We start from the raw sequence: 22600 nt of genomic DNA, 5'->3' as shown, positions 1-22600 counted from the left end.
AGAATAGGTTTTGTTGTTGCTGTTGGGTTCGATTTTGTTTTTTGTTTTCTTTATTAGGGTTTCCCTGAGGACACCCCTGTATGTAGAACTACATCCTTCAGCAAGAAGGATGGCAGATAGGGTAGATCAGATGTTTAGGGAATGGAGGTCTGTCTGACAACACATGCTGTTGATGACTCAGAGTTTGTCCCAGTCTGTAACAATCTTAAGGTCAGCTTGCTTGCCAGTTCAGGAACAGAGACCTGGAGACCAGCCATTCACACAGACTGGCTGGTGCTAAACTCATTTCATGTGGAGATGCACAATCCTAGCTTATCTCTATATGAAAGAAGTTAAAAATGTTGAGGCAATTGATGCAACTGATGAAGTAATGGAAGTCAAACTCAAGCCAAGCTTCTCAGTACCCTGAACAGACTCACAGGTCAGAAAAGACAACTGTGAGAGGACGAAACTTTTTGCACCAGTTTGCTATCTGATCTTGGTTATTCAAATGAAACCAGAGCCAGGCTTTTAAGAATGATGTCTGGGACCAGAAATGCTGTTTGCTTCTATATAGTTTAGGATACATAAGCAGCACAAAATGGTCTCAATAAATACTTGAATTCAAGATGTTGACGGCGCAAGCATGGCAACAAACTACAAGTATATGTAAGCAGAACAGTCATAAAAATAATAGTACATTACTATTAAAAAATATAGAAAGTGTGTGATTAAAGACACATATGTTGAATTCCTAAAATATTTATCGCTGTTTTAAACAATTAAACAAGAAAAAAAAATCTTCTGTTAATTCTGATGAGTTGAGAATGGGAAGCCTGACTTGTATATAAAAGAGGCTGAGGTCTGGATTTTAGGTTTGAGGTGTAATTTTTAGGGGCCTGAAATAAATTTTTAAAATATATAACAACAACTATGTTTTCATTATGCTTTTTTTCCCGCTTATGACTTCATCAAAGAAAAATTCTAGTGTGTCCATCTACGTATATGTATTCAAATACTTCTGCTACAATATCTATTTCCTACAAATGTTAACTACTCAATAATTTTTAATTAGAAAAGAAACTAATCCTTTAAATTAGGGATATTCCACATAAATGTGAAAAAGCTTTGAGTCCTTTCTGCATTTTCTTTTCTTTTTCTTGTTCTTTTACTGTGCAGAATATTATAAATAAATGTGTTTTGGAGGTATTAGAACAATAAAGTAAGCTGAATGAAGCACAGCCTTCAAAAGTCAATACATCTGCCTTTATGACATTAAACTACTGCATAAAACAAAAATTTCTTTTAAAATTCAATCATAAACACTTCTTGAGCTTTCAATATGTGAACACATATTCCTTCTTTGAGGTAAACCCCTTTTCATTGTTTGTCCAGGTTTTCTTCTCCTTTTAAAGAAACAGTTTTACAGTATTGTTCTGTCCTTCAAAAATGACAAGTCACTATGCTATTTATGTGCTTAATTAAATCCATATTACAAACTAAAGCTCTGAAGGTTTGACTGTTAAAGGTGTGATAAGCAGTAAATGTCACTAAAAATCCCTAATTTTACTTGGCTTTGTATTTTTCTTATAATACTACTAATGTCAACTACCCAGCTAACCACAGGAGAAAGACTCCAACACAGTAATAAAACCCAACCAAATAAAAAAAACCAAAACCAAACCTACTTTCTCTCCTAAATTTGACAACATCTAAAAAAATTCAGAAGGAAGAATTTTTTAAGTAATGTGAAATAAAATAAGTTACTAGGAAGTAAAATTCAATAGCGTTTGAGATATATAAAAAGGCGGCCTGTTTTTTTTTACCACTTATGGAAGGGTAGATTGTTTTCCAAACCCCCAATAAGTTTCTAAACTGTATGTGAATAGAAGAAAAGGATAAGAGTTTAGTAAAAAAAACATTTCTCTGTCATGGACAGCTGTCTGTATACTGAAATAGCTGACATAAGCAGTTGGGTTTGAACCACTGATTTGCAATTTCTTCTTTGTATCAGGGGACCAAAATTACAAGTTTTCTATACAGGAAAAGTTAAAAGATTCATGTTTTAAGGGAATCATTTCAAAAAAGGAAATTAAGTTTTAATGTAGCTACTGCAAGAAAAATATAAATCATAGCATTTGAAGGCAAAGCAGACTTTTTAAAGGAAAGTGTTAGTTTAATTTACAAGAATTTAAGAACACAAAACAGGGCATTGCAGAAAATGTTCTGGCTGATAATCTTCACCTAACACATGACTATCACTAGTGAATTATTTTGTAAGGGTAGTCTCTAGCTTCTAGCCAAATTCTGTTAAACATGAGAAATAACTGCAGTCAAAGCTTTATAGCCTAAACATATTTAGATTAATTTTCAGTAAGTTGTATTGCCTTATTTCCAGAACTAACCATCTCAGCATACATAACCCATAAAATAATATTGCTAAATTTTCAACAACTAAGGCTTACAGATGAAGCAATTGGTAAAAATCATAAAATTGATAGGCATATCCTCCTTTAATTAATTTAGCTGTTGATGATAAGATTTTCTAAGAAGTTTATTATAAATACTAAAATTAGACTGCTTTAATAAACTAAAACCCAACATATCCCTACTCAAAATGCCAACTACACTGTCATAGAAATGCGTTAAATTGATTTGAAATAATTTGCTCTTCATCAAAGTATATTGTTTGTTGTACCATCTCAGTGCTATTTTACATGAACTTAAAAGACTTTTTCTAATTATTTTTCCAATTTCTTCCAAAAATTAAATTTGATCTGGATAGTCTATAATTTATTTTTTTCTCCCTTTCAAACATCAGTATCCCTTCCTATTCCCCTCTAGCTGTAGTGCTACAGCTTTGAGGTTACACAGATAATTGCTAATTGTTGAGAGTTTGGACACCATAGAAAGCTTGTGCTAGGGCATTTATATATTGTGATCCTTGTCAATTCCCTCAATCTTCTTCCCATCAAGTATTTAAAGTTCCCCTGTTTACTCACCTGCCATACTGACCTGGTTTACTGACCACTAGTTTCCAGTGTTCATTGGATGGCTGGCTTATAAACAACCTGGCATAAATGAGCTCATTGTAAAGTTTGAGCACTAAGTTTACAATAGAACACCCAGAAGTAGCTACTATATTGATGGCTCTAATGGCAGAGAGCTAGAAAATTTTGCATGGGGATGAGGCTTGTGTGTTCAGACATGACAATATTATATAGAGGGGAAAGGAACTAGAAATTAGTTTTGGATTTAGAAATGTGTTTATTTTTGCATATTTAATTCAAACTCAATTGTAAAAGCTATGAAGCTTTAGAATCAAATGCATAAGTTTCTACAGTGACATTTTGTAGAATTTTTGCAGAAATGCTGGCATTTAAGCTGCTAACAGAAAGTTGCTCAGCATAAGAAAAGCTATATTATTTTTTAAGAGATCCTGAGAAATTATAAATTAAATCTAGCCAGAAAAGTCTTTGCTATAAGCTGCTTCATTCCCCTGAGAAGAATAAAAAACTACAAGGTGCTGCTCAAACCTCATTAAATACAACAGAGGTTATTAAAACCAGCTAATAGAAAATTTTGGTAAGAAAATCACTTTGACATTTAGTTATGAGCTTTCTTATAATAATGTAGTCTACAAGTGAACCTAGTGTTCTATGAGGAAAGTTACTTTCTATCCACAAAAGACCTTTCTCAAAAGCAAGTGAAATGGAGCATATCCGTGAGGAGGTTTAAATATAATGTATGTCATAATGCATTATACAATACAGTGTTTAATAACTGCAAAAACGATGTCACACCAGAAATTCAGATTCATTACTAACTATTGTGACACCGTAGTTTCACACTTGGGCCTTCCTGTATTTCCACTGTATTTAAGTTCTTAATCATTTACTTTCTCAAATGATTTTCAGAGTAGTGCTAATCTGCAAAGTACTGCAACCCAAAAGGCAGACAAATTTAATTGCATAGACCTTGTTTTCATCAGATACAATTTACAGTAAAGATGGAATGGCCATCACTGTACTGTAATCCTAAGAGATAAGCTGTAGAGTAATAAGGATAAAACAGTAGCTATTTTAGTCAAAAATCATACTGAAGGAAGGGCTAGAAGAAGTACTGCATGCCTCCAGTGAGAACATTGTACTAGTGCTAGAAATGACAGTCATAGATTCTGAAGTGACTGTCTGCCATAGAGTAAAATGTTATTACAGTGAAAAATAGTTATAGGAGGTGATGTGATCATGGGGGCCTGCCTTCTTAAGATATCAAAACCAGCAATTAATATGAGCTAAGACTATTTTAGATTTTTTTTTTTTTTTTTTTTTTAGGCAGTCATGGAAAATAAATGTGGATTATGTAGTCACAGGCTAAATCCCTTCCCATGGAAAGGTAAAAAAAAGAAATTTGACACTTAGTTGATAAGTAATTTTAAAAAGGCAAACTTTTTCTCACAGTGTAACAAACAGAATGAACAATTCGGGGTACCAAATTTACTAAATTCAAAAACTTGACTCTGAAGGAGTTTTGGGATCCCTGCAAGCAAAAACGTATCCCAATACAAAAAGGAAAAATTGCAAACCCTTGTCAGTCACAAGCAGTTAAATTAACATCCCCAGAAAGATTGTTGCAATATTTAATTGGACTGCAAAATACAAGAAAAAATAAACATGGGTGTTGAAATTCTCACTCCCGGTTCAAGTCTTTTCTTGTTAGCTTAAAGTCTAAAGTCTTAAAACAGGATTTTTTTCTTATTTTCTTTTTCAAGTACTCAGAACATGGAATTCAATTTACTCAGTAGCAGCTAGTTGCTATTTCAACACAAGAAACCTGCAGCATGCAAATAATCCAATCATTTTCCAGGCTTATCTTTTAAGACAAATTAAACTAGTGGTACCTAGTTTTATGTAATTTGATATCATAGTTCAGAAAGTAGACATTAATAAATATTATAAATCTATAAACAAATAAGAAAAATGAAGATATTTTCCTCAGACTCGTCCCTCCAAAAATATTCTAATTAATTTAAAATAAATTCTGTGGGTGTGCACTCATTTGTTACAGTTATGTAAAATAAACATTTCAATAATTTATATGGATTAAAAAAACCTCAAAATATAAAATGATGATGGATTCTTTTTATCAAATGTGTTCAATACTGTCTTTATTAAGTAGATTTCTGTGCAATGTCAAGTAATGTTATTATGAAATAAATGCTTCTCGTTTCTCTTATGTAGTCACTGTAGATATATTAATCCTGTAATTTTGTTTTGTACTCTCTGATCAGGATTCATAAGCTAACTTAACCCTCTAAAAGCTACAACTAAAGTATCTTGTGGACAAGTGTCCATTACTAATGAAGGAAAACGAGCATATGCAACCAAAATGAGATGGTTAAGGTAGATGAGATTAAGGAATTTGTACAGGATTCTATTCTTTCCATTAGCCCAGATAGTATTAAAGACCTGTATTTTAAGATTAGCTATCTAGTTTGGAATTTTCCTTCAAATTTATGTAAGTTGTTACACTTTCTACATATATTATATTATATTATATTATATTATATTATATTATATTATATTATATTATATTATATTATATTATATTATATTATATTATATTATATTATATTATATTATATTATATTATATTATATTATATTATATTGCATTGCATTGCATTGCATTGCATTGCATTGCATTGCATTGCATTATATCATGTCATATTATTATATACTATATCTATTATATTATATTAATCCATGAAGCATGTTTAAATTTACCGAACAGTGGCCTATGTGCTTTCATGAAAATTTTGTTCGCAAATCCAATTTTAAGTACAAAAATTTGAAATTAATCAATGGGTTATTTATTTTACACAAGTTGTATTTTTTGTTTGCTGAAATCTAAGCCTTTTTTTTTTACTCTCTTCATTGCTTGTGAATACAATTAGAGTTATACTGATAATACTTGTTTCTTTTTAAAAAAACTAATCTTGGTTCTCTGCAGTTTTCAGTCTCTGATACTAAAGCCTGTAAAGATCCTACTAAAGATCTGGAGTGAATTTTGTAATGAACAAATTTCTTTGACAGTACTTGAATTTTAAGCTTACATTATATAAACAAATTACATACATCAAAATTACAAAGTTAAATAGATATCTCATGACCCAGAAGAAACAACACATGACAACAAATTTCCAAGGAAAATTTTTGAAGTTCTGTACTTACACATACAACACTGTTCTGGTATCACCAACTTTCCCAGCATCTCCAACGGTAAGAGTATCATAGCCTCTTTCCAGTTCAAACTCTTCAAAAGCAAGCTTTATGACCTATTAAAATTAAATAACTCAGTTATTTCAAAACATACCCACAGGTTATCTGATCTGTTCTAGTCTTAAATTATTTGGCTACCATAAGTCAAGTCATGAAGCACCCACTCATGATTTTGGCTAGTCTTATTTGATTTGAGAAAGATATCTAGAAAAAGCAGAAGTGGCGAAACTTCTGTATTTTCCAATACCAAGAGCGAAGTCTTTGCCATAGTGTTTTAGAGGTATCATATACTAAAGATTCCAATCACCTTTAACTGGTGGTAATTGTTCCTATTATTGAAAAGATGTAATAAACAGCAGTAAAAATGTTGGTTTAATATAATACTTATATAAAAACTACATAGCGTAATACTGGAAGTATATGAAATTAAAAACTTATTGTGTGTTGAATTATACAATAACAAGATGGCAGGTATGAACTATCAATTCATAAGAAGGTGGAGGAGGCTGGTGCACAAAAATATAAAAGCAGAAATTTCCTTACATAAATTACTAACACTAAACTATTATTTCACTCAATGTCTAATAATGAATTGCCCAGAAAATTAAAAATGTATCCCTCAGAATTTTTTGAAAAAGTATTTATAATTTACTGAAACTGAAATTTTATAAGGTAAAACAAAGTATGAAAATGGATTTAGTTTTGTACAGAAGAACACTTCTAAGACAAGCACTTTTTAGAGTTCTGTATTGCTGAGAAGTAGTTGCAGGTCATATGTATGTATACATACGTACGCTGCACCTTTTGGTATTTTGATACCAAGGTTTCTGCAGACAACTTGATGTAAAAGTGCAGAAAGTCACAGTGATTTTCCACAAAATTATTCATTTTATCTCTATACTAAATTTTGCAGATACCCCTGGGCAGACTTTCACATAACTTCAGCCATTGCATGAAAATGCAATTAACTTTTCTTCTGTTTTGTGGCTAAAAACACTATTTGGGTCAGATTTGCATCAGCCATATTATGCTGCTATTTTGGCAGCAATATGTGAAAAAACAATGGTTTCCATCCACATAAGTTTATTTCTATGCGATCTTCAAGGCAGAATTCATCTCATCCAAATTTTAGCCCCGTAAAAAGGCAGCATCCAAGCTAAGCTAATTGTTTAAACTTTTTCAATATTAAAAAAGAAAGCCAGCAAATATCATTTCTCTGTGGTGGAATGGGAAGAGTCTAATACTAGCAACTTCAGAGAGGAACTTACGCTACCAGTAGATGAAGCTTACTTTGAACTATGTTGCTTCAGTTTCTAACCCAAAGAAAAGCCTGTTTTTAATAAAATACCCATTGATCAAAGATAATATATTGCCTCTTGCTATAAATTCATGTCTTGCTTTTCATACCTTGCTTTGCCATCTCTGCTATTTGTATGTTTATATTTTTGAAAGTATGCTAAAATTGACTCCAGGACTAAGACCCCTTGTATGTTTTAAAATGGAGTTAATATTTATAGGGGTGTCACTAAAAGGTAAAAGAGTGGGAGGTTTAAAGAAAAGCTAAATAGTCCTAGGATATCATAGCTATGAAACCATTATTAGCACAAATATCTGTATAATTATTTTGGCAATAGGTCAGAGGTTTTGTTTTGTGATCTAATACAGGTCCTTTACAGCATATTTTGCAGACATGTCAGATTTTGAGATAAAGTGTACTGCATTATCTACATTACGTTTCAATAATCACAAGAATTTCAGGCAATATGCTGTAGATAAAATAATATACATTTCCATCTCCTCCTGATGTATGTTCTAGTATTCCTAGATTTTAACAGTGGTTAACATGCAAAATTCCATTACTAAATCAAGACTAAAAAGCCAAATAAAAGCAAGAAATATATGTAGAAGCATAAAAGCAGAGTTGCTTCGGGAAATAAAAATAACCACGTATATAAGACTTTTAATGCAAATTTTATTTTTTTTTTGGGGGGGGGGAAACCTGATAGAATATTCCATGAGAAAATATTGTAATGTATTATTTAAATATGCTCCATTTGGTTAGACTCACAAACTCTTCTACATTACAATTTAAAAAGAAATGTGAATGTTCACCTCTTTAATAATAAAATAAGTTACAAAAAAGTAATTGAATAGAAACCATAAATGAAAGATTCAAAGACCTGGTTAAGCTTATAGGAAATGTTACAAGAAAAGTTTCTTTATGGGAAATACATTGTGCATGAATAAATAGCAGACACTATTAAACAAAATCTTGTTATCTTCACCTCCATGCTAATTGTTATTCTATACTAACATATAAAACATTTTGGAAAGACATTCAAATGGTTGAGAGTTAAGAAGTCTAACTTAAATTCCTTTAACCTGATTCATAAAAACCTAAATTTTACCATGTAAACATTAAGCATCCAGTCTAATCACATCTCCTTCTACACTCAGTCAATAGAAAATGACACCCAGAACACAAGTCACATTACCTATCTTAAGGTGGACCAAACAGCTATTTAGAGTATTTTCCATTGACTACATGGGCAGTTTGAATGACTATGGGAGATTAATGCTTACATAGATATATTTAGATAAAATTAGCTCCTCTGTAGATAAAGCTCTGAATCATCAGGAGGATTTTTAAGATTTGTTAAATGGAAAGAGGATTTTTTGTTGGTTTATTTTGAGAAAGAATGTAAGACGGTTTTGTATGGATATAGATATGAATACAGTGTGGGAAAAACTTAAAAGGATTGAACCAATATCAACAATATACCCATATGTGGTTAAATAATATTGATTTATATACTGGGGGGAAAAAGCAACTCGGAGATGCTTCTCCAGATTCAATGTTGTTTCACAGTTAAAAATAATCCAGTAATACTAACCCAATCATCATCATTAAATATGCTTACTCTGAACCGATTAAAATAAAGAAAAGAATTAATTTTCATTAAGAAAAATTGGAAACACAAAAATTACTTCCAAACCTATTATATTTATGTCTGGATGATCAGTTATACTTCTTACAGAAGAATGATCCTGTTTGCTTTCTGAAATGTATGAGACAAAATTCCCTTATAAGCAATTCAGAATGATAACTTATGATTAGATAAAAAGACTGTGAAAACAAAAAAGCTTAAAAATATGAGACAACTAAGGAGGTACCTAATGGAAGCTCTGCAAGTGAATTTTCTGTCATAATTACTTTTTCCTTAGAAGTATTTTCCTTTATCCTAGCCACTCCCACACTATATACTTCTGCTGGCATAATTGCTATAGCAAGTAATGCGGAAAGGCAGCACCAGAGTTGTTCTAACATAAATTTCTGTATGGACATTCTTCCTGGAAGAAGCAGTAGGGAACATGGCAACATGACATTTCCAAAACGCCTAGGAGTACACATTCTTTTCACTACTAATAAGACCTATTTTATTATCTCTTAAATATGTTAGAAATTTATGCATTCAATATAATAAATACAAAGTAAAAAGTAAGAGCAGTAAATTTTGGTTTAAGATGCAAGCACAAAAGAGAACTACCCATAAGATGTCTGTTATATTTACAAGCAGATCAAGCAAACAACTTCAAAAAAGCACAAAAAAGCACAGTACGTGCTAGTGGAAATGTGTCTTACACAAAAAAAAAAAAAAAAAAAAAAAAGAAATAAGAAACAGGGCCTCATTGAATGAGCTTCTCTTAAAGATGAGAAAAAGAAGTGAGACAATTTGTTGCCTCAGTAAAACTACAGTAAAATATGTGAACAGGGAAATAGAATTGAGGATCCTTAATTTGAAGTTTTAAAATCATAAATAGAAAATGTGTTCATAAAGGCTTTTGCTGAAAGCTGTTTGCAACTGTTACAGGTTACTCCATTTCATTGCCTTATTAGCTTCAAATATAATAGTATTTTCCTACTTTGCATCTTCTCCCTGCCGCTATGTAAAATTTGAAGTAACATGATCATGCAAATGTTTTTGGCGCTGTCATTTCTTTTACAGACACCTCATGCTCAAAGGGATTTGGAATCAAAAGAAGCCATTACTACAGGCACAAACATGGAAATATTACTACAGTCTTTCAGATTCTTAAATCTTTTTAAAATTTCTAGATGAAACGAGCCAGATGTTTAAACCAGAGATTTAAACCAGGTTTTGGAGCACCTGTTTCACTTAAAGAACAACATAATATAGAAGCAATGTCAAAAGATGATACCAGCGTTAGAGAATACATACATGGATCCAGTATTCCTTAAAATTTTAAAAAATGTGCTGTTTCCCTAGCCCACCCCTCCTACAGTGATATGCCTTCAAGTCTTAAGAGTCACTGTGACTATGCCCAAAATCCTGTGGAAGAGGAAACATAGATCATTGACTAGAAATAGCAATAAAACTAGGTAACGCTTATGCACAAATTCTATGGATGATTAAATTTGAACTGCGGACACCTCCTTTTCACCAACTCAGAAAGCCACAAGAATGTCCATATCAAATTAGTGTGATCAGAGGATAATTACTATTTTTAGGTACAAGTTATAAATACAGAGGAATGACTTACAGAAATATGACCGCAATACTCAGACAATGGCAACAGTAAGCATTAAGAAAATATACATATGGGAACATTTTATGAAATATAAGGGAGTTTTTAAAACACAACACTAAAGACTGCAAAGATTCTTTAAGAAAGTAACAGCACTTCTCGCTCTTCTCAGGACCATACAAATACAGAACATTTTTAAATAATGGGAATGACAATAATTTATTATAAATATAGCTCTTAGGCATCTCTTTTTGCAAGAATGTAAATTTGTAACTGGGTTTCAGTTCACTTAAGTCACCAATGAAAAGAATAAAGAAATTCTGAAACAAAAAACATCAGAGAAAATGTTTAATTAAACTATAACTTTATTAAATAATTTATTAGGAACTTTCCAGCATTTTAGGTGTTCACAGGTGAGATGTGGCAACACAGTTAATGGACCCCGTAGAGCTATGCTGCTTGCTAGCAACTAAATATTTGCTATATTTACTTCCCCATATGCCAATAACTAAAGTAGAAGCCTGAGGACCTAACATATCTGCAGACAACAAAGTGGTGTTTTAATTAGAACCTGAATCCAACCGCCTATAACCATCATCCTTGTTAACACAATCCACTAAATAGTGTGAAACTGGTGACTGCCTGTACTGGTTTTGGCTAATTTTCTTCATAGCAGCTTGTATGGGGCTATGTTTTGGATTTCTGATGAAAACAGCGTTGATAACACAGGGATGTTTTAGTAGCTTTGCAGTGCTTGCACAGCATCAAGACCTTCTCTGTTTCTCACACTGACCCACCAGTGAGTCAGCTGGAGGCACACAAGAAGTTGGGAGGGGATACAGCTGGGACAGCTGACCCCAACTGACTAAAGGGATATCCCATACCATATGATGTCAAACTCGGCAGTAAAAGCTGGGGGAATAAAGAGGAAGGGGGGACATTCAGAGTGATGGTGTTTGTCTTCCTCAGTAACTGTTATGTGTGATGGAGCCCTGCTTTCCTGGACAGGAACAAGTCATTAGTGTTCCTGGCCAGGAACACCTTTGTGATGATGGGAAGCAGTGATTTAATTCCTTATTTTGCTTGGCTCGTGCATGCAGCTTCTGCTTTACCTATTAAACTGTCTTTTATCTCAGTCCACGATTTTTCTCACTTTTACCATTCCAAGTCTCTCCCCCATCCCGTGGAAGGAGGGTGGGGAGGGGGCGAAGTGAGTGAGCAGCTGGGTGGGGCTGAGCAGCCTACCTGCCTACTGGGGTTAACCCATGACACTGCCTTACATTATTGCCAAGCTTGTTCCTGCACCATGTGTTGCCCATTGCCTATAGTTCTCTCTATAGGCCTTCCCACCTCTACTCACAATAAAAGAAGGTGAATGTCCAAAAAGAGATGAAGGGGTTTTGTTGTTTTTTTTGTTTGTTTTTTTCCTTTTAACTACTGACTCTGGAATGTTAGAGATTTTTTTTTTTCTTTTGGAAGGAATGGTAACAGGTTTACAAAGAGTTTTACTCAGAAGATATCAACATGCTTTACAAAGGAGGGCAGTCCTTATTACTATAATTTTAGACTGAATTACAGAGCCATAAAATAAGTTGCAAAAGACAATTCCATAGCCTGAGAAACAGTAATACCCAGATTTCTAATTAATTTCTCTGTTCGTTAGGTAACACTATCTTCCTTGAAATGATATAAAATTAAAAGGTGTCGAGTACAACCAAATTTGTTTCTGGTGGCATTTTTTTCTTTCTTTGTTTATTTTTACAAAAAGTTTACTCACTTTGGGGCTTGTATGCAATACAAGGGGAGAATGATGTTTACATTAATTGTTATTTAAAGATATATTTGAGAAAAAGGTGGGGGTTTTTACATTAAGTAGGCACACAATATTTTAAGTTTCTTCTAAAAAACATTTTAAATATTCATCTAGAAGAGTCAAGAACTGTATAATTATTACCTTAAAAGAGAAGATGGATCCAAAATCATAAACAATTTAACAGTAGACTAGTTGTGATTATAACTTCAAACATGCACTGAATTGTATTATTAATCAATGTAAGAAAGCAAGAAGAGAAAGAGTGGAAATTATGACCTTTAAAACAGATTATTAGGTTGAAAGAAAATACGTTTATTCTTACATATAACAATCTTTTTTATTTTTACAGTTCTGCCTAAATGTCCCTCAATAGTCCGACTGGCTTAAGCTATACCAGTGTCTGATACAGGATTCCTAAGATATATATACCTCCACTGTAAATGCATAGGAAAAAATTAAGAACACCAGTTGTACCTGAAGGCATAGATGCCTGTGCCCATACATAAATCACGGGTATATATAATATCACTCATAGCAAATTTTGCATCCAGATAATGAAATTTCAGTTAGCAAGAGCTTCCAATGTTAGATATAAATTGTATTCCAATTGTAGATCATCTGCTGTTTTCCAGATAGTAAAGACAATTCAGCATAATTTTAACCCATTAAAGGTAATAAATATTGTGTCTATGCACATTTGCATCCTAGCAAGGTAATAAATATTGTGTCTATGCACATTTGCATCCTAGCAAGGAATTTGCTTGAGATTATATAAAGGTATAGGTATAAAAAAATACATATGTAAAACTGTTATTAATTTAGAAAACATAAATTGTTTTTAAATATAGTATATCTAATGACCAGTTTTCCTTTTAAACCAGTGAAATGATAGTGCAGCTGATACTTTTGAGATCAAATTGTGTAAAGTGAAAGACAGTAAAAAATTTCTTTTTTTTTTCATATTACTTTATGAAACAAGTTTTCTTTTGCCTCAAAGCCCTTAAAAGGTAAACTATGAATCACCGCAGTATTATTCATAATTTAGCAAGGGTACAGCTGCAATTAATAAGATGCAAAATGAATAACTCATAACTCCCAGGTTGAAATAGGCTGTCTCCAGACAAAAAAAAAAGTTTAGGCCAAAAAGAAGGGATTGTCCTGCAAAATTTTAATTCCTCCAGTTTTTGTTGAGGGACAGCAAATTTACTGAAAACACTTAGATCATTCTGTTTCTTATTTTGAAGAAATGTTGAAGGCTTTTGGTACTACCTTTATCCAACAACTGCAGTTATTTAAAAAGCAATTATAAAAAGAAATTTGCTTATTTTTCAATATTGGCATTATGATTTATATTTCTCATTCTCAGGAACATATTTTCTTTTTAGCCCCCACTAATGACTTGAAAATTAACCTAATAACCACACCTGGTAGAAATTAAATAAAGATAAAAAGCAAATAGCAGTAATAATAAATCAAATAATAGCAATGATGTAAAATAAAAGGTGCTGATGCTGTTTTAAAAAAGAAAGAAAAAATAATAGTATAATCACAAGAATAATAAAAACATAAGTTTTAAATCCAATAGTTTTTTTTATAATGAGTATCACCAGCTGCCCCACACCCCAAACACAAATTGTCTTTTTCCCCATCACTTTTCATTCTTTGGATTGTCTATGATAACATAGCTCTTCATTAAAGATGAATAATTTGAGATCTTTAAAAGAAAACAATAGCAATAATCTTAAGAAAATCAGTGAATTTTGTTTATGTAGTAAAGGTTAATAAGTGATTTGACATTGATCTTAGAATAGTTCTATAAGGAATAACTTTCTGATTATGTACATATATAGTAAGAATGGACAAGAGTGGCTGGAAGCTAAAATAAGAAAAAAATATTGAATTAGCTGTTAAAATTCTTGTTACTATGAAGTGCCATTTTTAGTGGTAGTTGTTGATTATGTAAAATAGTTCTATAGCTAATCATGTATTTAAGTAATTTAAATATATCCACAGTAAGGCAACAAGCACATTATTAAACACAGTTTTGTTTCTTGTGTGGAGGGAGACACGCAAAAGAACCCTCCATAACGATGATTTCAGAGTTAACAGAGCTGCCACAGTCTGTTAGCCAGTCAGATAAGAAGGTTGTTGCCAAGTTAGATTTTAATCTTTCACAACAGTGTCTAGACATCATGTCAAGTTTCAGTTTACCATCTTAACCATTAAGATGTTTTTCTTCTTCTCTTTTTAGTTTGTTTTATATATATACAAATACGTTGCCATTTCTAAATACACAGAATAGTATAAAGCCTTAAATGTTAATTTTTAAGTCAAATATCAAAGCACAATGAATGTTTCACGAATTTGTGAGCCATATTTTTAATGAATTATCAATCAGCTTTATTTAAGTCTGAAAAAGAAAATAAAAATTAAAACAATAAAAAGCAGAATTGCAAGAGGAGACAAACAATGATTCATATGTTCACACTAAAAGGTTAAAATTCATAATTTTGGACAATTTTAAAGACAAATCTCTGATACAGTAGCACGTTCTTCTATTTCTCATTTTCTGCCAAAGGAAAATGCCAAGTATATGGCTTTCATTTGTGTTCCTGCTGCTGTTCCAACTGTCAGAATATCAGTAGGAAACAAATATGGAACTATAAGCTTTAAAGAAACACTATACACCATTTTTTTTTAACTGAACAATAGAAAAGAAGGCAAAAAAGCAAGCATTCATTACTACTTTTCCTTGCCGTTCATGAAAAAACAATTCCAACTGTGCTTATATCTTTGGAAATCTTTTTCAAAACATTTTAAGCACTTTTTCTAAAATGGGGAGCAGCACCCACTTGTGGAAAAGACACAGCAATGATAAGAAGTAAAGAAATACTTTTAGATTTGCTGTTCAAAACAAGGTCTGAAAATACTGCTCTTTAAATTTGAAAACTAAAACCTCCCAGTTAGCATTTGTTAAAAACAAGTTATATAGAAACTAACTAAGAATACATGAATCATCAGATAAGAGCTCCAATTTAAATAAGGGCTGAGAATTTTACTTGTTAAATGAGCACATTAATTTTTTTGGCCTCAGAAATTCAAGCAGAAGAAACATACTTTGTTTACCCTGTTTGACTGTCTTACTCCCTACAGTCTTTAAAGAATAGGTTAATTTTATGAATTAATCCAAAGTGGATATGTAGCTTGATACAGTACAAGAAGTAAAGGGCTACATGAAGAAGTGCTTACATATCAAAGGTGCACATCCACTTATTCAAACACAAATCATTCTCTAGACAGAGCCCTAGGCAGGAATCTGGAGAGTTAGATCTCAGCTCTGCTATTATCGTGTAGTACTTCAGGCAATTCATTTCAGGTGCTTGAAAATTACTTATTTAACAGCACAGTTCCTCAAGAGTTTTCTGACATTTTAATTCTTCTTACTTAAACTTCATGTAAAACATGGACAGAATAAGACAAACATTCAAACTTTAGAAAAGGTAGATATTAAAAAAAGTCTAATGAATTCTATATGTCCCAACTCAAATATCATTGTGCAAGATAAACTGAGGGAATTCATACACCTTTGTAATGATGTATTGGCCAGTGGAATATCCAGGAGATAACAATAACAAAATAACAAAGCAGTGTTTCTGTTCATGACCTTAAACAAGAATTCATTATGGGAAATCTATATCCTTATAACCAAACTAAGTAGTTCTAACTCAAATGTTATTTTTGGCTGAACATGGTGGGTAAAGCCTATATTTCATGCATTCTCTAGCTATGAAATTAATTTTAAAGATAGTTTCCTTCAGTACTAACAGTCTGTCAACAGTAGCAGAAAGGTCCATAAGCACGTGTTTTCCCTGAGAAGTAGAGTACTTCAGCTTGTCAGTTTCTTGTTATTATGGCAGAATAGTTCCAAGGGCACTAACTATTTCATTTAGAAAGGTGGCAAATCTTGGCATCACGCTGTATTGTGCAACCAGGCAATTGAAGTGAATACTGGAAAGCCTCCAGAGGTACAGGGAGATGCCTAAATATTTATAGAACTAAATGCCTCAGAAAAATATAACATATCAGTGGAATTAATTTGCTAGAAATGTATATAATCTCAGAGTTCAACTACTGTTTAATGCTATTCAGAATAGAAAATGGAAAGGTCTGAGCCATACTGAGCTAAGTTAGAAACTTTGATAAAGCAGGTACGTTACTGTTCTAATGGAAGATCGTATTTATGGAAATGAACCTTTAGACCAAAAGCAAACACTAGGTCAGGATATAGTGTATCCTTCTTTGAGCTAAATTCAGATGCCCACACTGAGATGTTTTCTGTTGTTTAAGATGCCTTTGCATCCTGCCTGACTTCTAACTGCCTCTCCAGAAGGGTATGGATTTTCCATGTGTCATACCTGCTAGCCTTGCATGGACATCTTGAATACCTGAGCATCTCATACAGTAACAGACACCTAAGGATGGCCAAATGAATTGTATTCCTTGTGTCCTGAAGTGTTTGATGTCATTAGCAGGACCCTGCTTCATATAGAAAACCTCTTAATTAAAATGTTAAGGCATATAAACTGCTTATATATATTTATACATACAAGGCTTTTTATGTACATGATGAAAATGAATGAACTATGGCTGAATGTATATTCCTGTAATAAAAGTGTAGTAATATTACATGGACATTGCACTGTCATAACACCAAGGTTTTATATAACTCTGGACAGTTTTTAGATAATATATATACCACAAAGAAATTTAAATAAGTTGAGGTTAACTTCATTCTGAATAAAAAAATGCAAATAAGATTGCCCTGTGTTTAAATTATGAATAAGAAAAAATATGAATATGAAATTTTGTCATTCATATTTCCAGATGAACTTAAACTAATTTTGAAAGTTGTGTTTTCCCCCAAGCTTTTTGTCCTACTGTGTTTTTTAAACATTCAACTACATGGCTTGTTGGCCCAACTATACTTTTGAAACAAGAAAAATTTGTTTTCTAAATAATTCCCTGTGTTACTCTAGTAAACCAAAATTCAAGGCTGAAATTCCAGCCCTGTTGAAGTAAACAGAACACATAAGGATTTTCATGTTGAAATATCCTCCTGTCACTTCGCCTAATACCTCAATCTATTAAAAGGAAATCATTTAAATTATTATGTCATACCTGTTTGTGTTTCACCTCACAAAATTACATTTTTTCCAGTAAATACTGTGATAATATTCTAAATACAACAAAATTTAAGTAACCTTGTATTAAACTAGAATGTACATTTTTGAGCCAGAAAATAAATGAAAAATTAAACCAAAAAAAGAAACAATCTTCCTAATTTGGAGAGATTTGTCCTACCTACGGTCTAGGAAGTAGTGAGAATGTTAGCATGTGACGCCAAACTTTGTCATTTACTGGCCACGAATAACAAGGAAAGGAGCCCAGGAACTGCAGCCCACGGGAAGGACCCACATTCAAGAAGTTTATGAAGGACTGTATCCCACGAGAAGGACCCCACAGTGGAGCAGGGGAAAAGTGTGAGGAAGTAGTGTCAGAGAGGAGCTGTTAATGAACTGACTGCAGCCCCCATTTCCAAACCCCTCCACCACTGGGTGGGGTAGGATGTAGAGGAGTCAGGCCTGAGAAATAGTTTTTATCATTGTTTCTCACCATCCTACTCTATTTTGGCAATAAATAAATAATTGGCAATAAATTAATCTTCCTCAAGTTGAGTCTATTTTTCCCATGAGGGTAATTGGTGAGCAATCTCCCTGTCCTTATCTTGACCCATGAGCTGCTTATTATTATTATTATTATTATTATTATTATTATTATTATTATTATTATTATTATTATTATTATTATTATTATTATTATTATTATTTGTTTTCTCCCCCTGTCCTGATGAGGAGAGGGGATTGAGAGAGCAGCTTGGTGGGCACCTAACAGCCAGCCAAGGCCAACCCACCACAACCATATAGGAGAATTGTCTTAGCATTATAAATTGAAACATTAAAATTACTTTTAATTAAATTACTTATTAATGTATTTGTATTTAACTATATTAAATATTAATATTCTAGGAGTGATCATGGTGAGAAAACAAAACAATTTCTCCCAAAAGCCATTAAAATAATGACAGTGATGATAGCACATACATTTTGAGCCTTGTTCAGCAACGCTTCTCGTAGTTTAAATTTCCAAAAATAAAAAGCACAACACAGAAACTAATTACATATTTAATCTTTTTGGTAATAAAAGTCTACCTACCTCAGCTTTAAAATCTAATCTCCCATAGCTGAATGTACTTTCTCAAATCCTATATTTATGTTGAAAATGTCCCTCATATCTCAGTGATAATTAATATATTTATTTTCATCCTGTGCCATGAAATTTATCTGTGCTGAGAGAAAGTGGTAAATATGATTTACTTTAAGGATTACAGGGTTGATTCTTATATCATCTACCTTGATTTTACATCTTTGCATCTGTAAGCACTTGAGTAGAGCTATTCTTGACCTATATTGGTAAAAAATGATACCAGAATCAGTGAAGATAATCTCTGGTCATTAGTCTCAAAACCATATGGCAATCTGCTCAAATATGCAGGTAACAGTGCCCTGTAAGAACACATTGGGGCACAAGCCATTATTTGGATCTAATTCAAATTATATATGGGTAAACAGAACAGTTTCTGTCAGTTCACTTAGGCATCATCTGTAATGGATATACAATGAGGAGATTCTGTAAAAACTCCATTAAAATGTAAAGAGAATAGTAGAAAAGGGTAGCTGCAGTTTTCCCTCTGCAGTACTATGTGACTTACTTTTAAATCATAGTGTATAACATATAAATAATTTACTCCAGAAAAACTATTTTAATTTTACTTAATAGCAAAATGTGCTGTCAATAAAATAACAGAAAAAAAAGGAAGAATGTCTTTATAGACAAACTTCAAAGACTTTTAGACCAGTTTTAAATAAGCTAGTTTTCTTCCGAAGATGTGTGCTTAATGACTTTCTTGTTGAAATACTTATTCATCTAGAAACATGAAGATATCAGCTAGAAAATTTAAATACAGTGTAAAACATTCTTCAGACAATCTGGCCCAGTGACCAAGGAAAGTGGATTTTAAGATATGAGAATGGTGCAAATTTTACTTATATGTCAATGAAACCTGCAAAATCCTTAGGTGGAGTTACAGATATACTTTTGCCTTTTTTAGTTAATTAACAAAATGATGTTCTTATCTTCCTGCAATTTCTTCTTTTGTTTATCTATTACTACACAAAAGCCTTAAAAGCAAAGTGTAATCACTGAACATTTTAGAAATACAGACTATCACATTTGTTCTGGTTTTGAAATTGTAAGGAAGATCACAATAATACATTCCCATATTTTATTATCATAATTTCCATGTGTTTATACAAATAAGTGTAAAGATACAATGTATCATAAAATATTGTAGAATATCCCACAAAATATAAGCACAGTATGCATTTATTATATTTACCATAAATTCTGACACTTGCATTATATTATTTTATCTCATAAAGCTGCCAAATGAGACTTTGTAATGCAGTTGGGAGTGGGGGCATTGATTTGAATAAATCATGTTCAGGTTTAGCCTTCACTAAAACTGATCTATCTTGAACAAAAATAACAGCATTGTATCAAAGAGCTTGAAAAAACATGCTAAAACTGTGTCCCGGCACTTCCTAACAAAAGTAGAGCACAAAATATCCCTGAAGGCTAGATCTGTTTTTTAATACTTGACCAAGAAGAGGTATTAAGTCTTTATAACCTGAAATGAAAAAATAATTTGATCAAGATAAATGAAAACAAATACATTTTAAAGTGTAATAAATGTTGTCCTTTGACATCTTCTATGTTTAATAACATATTGGTGGCCTTTTTTACATGAAGACAAGAACTTACAGCAATACATGTAATATGGCCTTTGCTATCAGGGATAGGGTAGGGTAGGGTAGGATAGGATAGGATAGGATAGGATAGGATAGGATAGGATAGGATAGGATGGAATAGAATAGAATAGAATAGAATAGAATTAGAATAGAATAGCATAGAATAGAATAGAATAGAATAGAATAGAATAGAATAGAATAGAATAGAATAGAATAGAATAGAATAGAATAGAATAGGAGTAGAGTAGAGCAGAGCAGAGTAGAGTAGAGTAGAGTAGAGTAGAGTAGGGTAGAGTAGGGTAGACTAGAATAGAACAGAACTGCTCAGTCAGGAAGGGACCTATAACAATCATCTAGTCCAACTGCCTGACCACTTCAGGGATGACCAAAAGTTAAAGCATATTATTAAGGGCATTGTTCAAATGCCTCTTAAACACTGATAGGCATGGAGCATCAACCACTTCTCTAGGAAGCCTGTTCCAGTGTTTGACCACCCTCTTGGTAAAGAAATGTTTCCTAATATCTAGTCTGATCCTCCCATGACACAGCTTTGAACCATTCCCACATGTCCTGTCACTGGATACCAGGGAGAAGCGATTAGCACCTCCCTCTTCACTTCCTGTCCTCAGGGAAGGATGCTCTTAAATGATAAAAGGAATAATAAAAGATCTATGATGTGAACTGTCCAATGCTGCCATGCATGGGAATTAATAGAAGTGCAGTATCTTAAAGCTGTACTTATCTAAGAGAAAATAGTCCAGGCACAATATCCTATGTACCTTTAAAGTAAAATACGAAAGGGGAGAGGCTCTCTAATACTTAGTGTCAGGAAGACGATATTTGTTTAACATTTTATCAGGTTACATAGGTTGCTTTACAGTGAAACAATCTTAGTGATTATGATCTTGAAAATTAGAACTGTAAAATTAATTTGCATTTTATATAACTGTTTTCTTTCCTCATTAAATATGTATTTTAAGTACAAATTAAACAATACAATAGCTTCAATTTGTGAAGCAAATGGTTGCCTCCCCCATGTAAATGGTCTTTCTACAAAAATAGTTTGTGTTCTATGAAACAAAGTGGAAAAGAGCAAACCAAAAGATGTTTAGATCTTCTAATGTTTCACTCATATGTTATCAATTATAAATAGTTTTTCGCTTATCTATTTCCCTGTCACAAAATGTTTTTCCTTGATAGTACAAAGAATATTACTAACACTTCAGTTACCTGAAATCACAAAATTTTACAAAACCAAAGTAAGAGCAAAATTATGAAGTCAGATGTACCAGAACATACTTAAAAATCCAAACAAATAAATAAATAAAAAAATCAAAGCCACCTGAAAAACTCTAAGCCATGCAATCAAATAGCACCCAAGTTTTGTGCTAATGTGTGTGACATTATGCAAAGTTTCACGGATTAAATTTTTATCTGTTCCTCCCCAATTGCTGAAAAAATGTAGACAATTTAAAAAATCATGTTAGCCTGTGGCAAAACTAGAAGGAAAATCTATCTTTTTGAGCTTCATTCTGTGGGATCTGCAAATTTTTCTTTAGGAATTTAGTGAGTTGATGAAAGGAAATTTGATTACGACATTGGGCTTCCCACCTTCTAATTATGCAACACCTCACAGTTCTTTTCCGACTGAAATCTGACATGGAGAGCAACAAGAACAATGACCTAGTTTCCTGCTCTTCTCAGGAGGCACCATAATCACACCTTTTGATGAAAAGTACAGGTCATCTACAGCCTGGAAGAGAGTGACACTCAGGATGAGTTGAAACAGAAGCATGGTTAAATGCATGACAGTTACTTAAGGCATAGATGATTAGAGGCCTGTTAAAACACGTGTAACTGTAGATTAAAAGGTGTAAAGCAGGCATGAATCAACATGGACATGTAATTGGATTTCAGGTGTGAATGTTCAAGCCTTGAAAAACACATCCCTGGTCATTCCCACTGAGATCTAACTATGTTTCCTTGGGCGGACTGCCTCAGTGCTCAGTTGAGATTCACTGAAAGAGTGTATTATTAAATGCAGCAGATTGC

The 22600-nt window shown here is 32.6% G+C and overlaps 1 protein-coding gene across 2 annotated transcripts in view; it reads right to left on the bottom strand.

Annotated features, from left to right (window-relative positions):
* The window catches only part of CSMD1 (CUB and Sushi multiple domains 1), a 1270279-nt gene that overhangs the window by 370852 nt on the left and 876827 nt on the right, over positions 1 to 22600 (bottom strand). For both annotated transcript variants that reach the window (XM_087775441.1, XM_087775442.1), the window contains exon 11: positions 6212 to 6315. In XM_087775441.1, coding sequence (XP_087631567.1) covers positions 6212 to 6315 — 104 coding nt within the window. The remainder of the gene's footprint in view (positions 1 to 6211; positions 6316 to 22600) is intronic.

The sequence above is a fragment of the Nipponia nippon genome, unplaced genomic scaffold (assembly GCF_047370975.1).
Source record: "Nipponia nippon isolate SJK-2023a ecotype South Korea unplaced genomic scaffold, ASM4737097v1 scaffold_4, whole genome shotgun sequence".
NCBI classification, from domain to species: domain Eukaryota; kingdom Metazoa; phylum Chordata; class Aves; order Pelecaniformes; family Threskiornithidae; genus Nipponia; species Nipponia nippon.
This window is presented reverse-complemented; position numbering and strand designations above follow the sequence as displayed.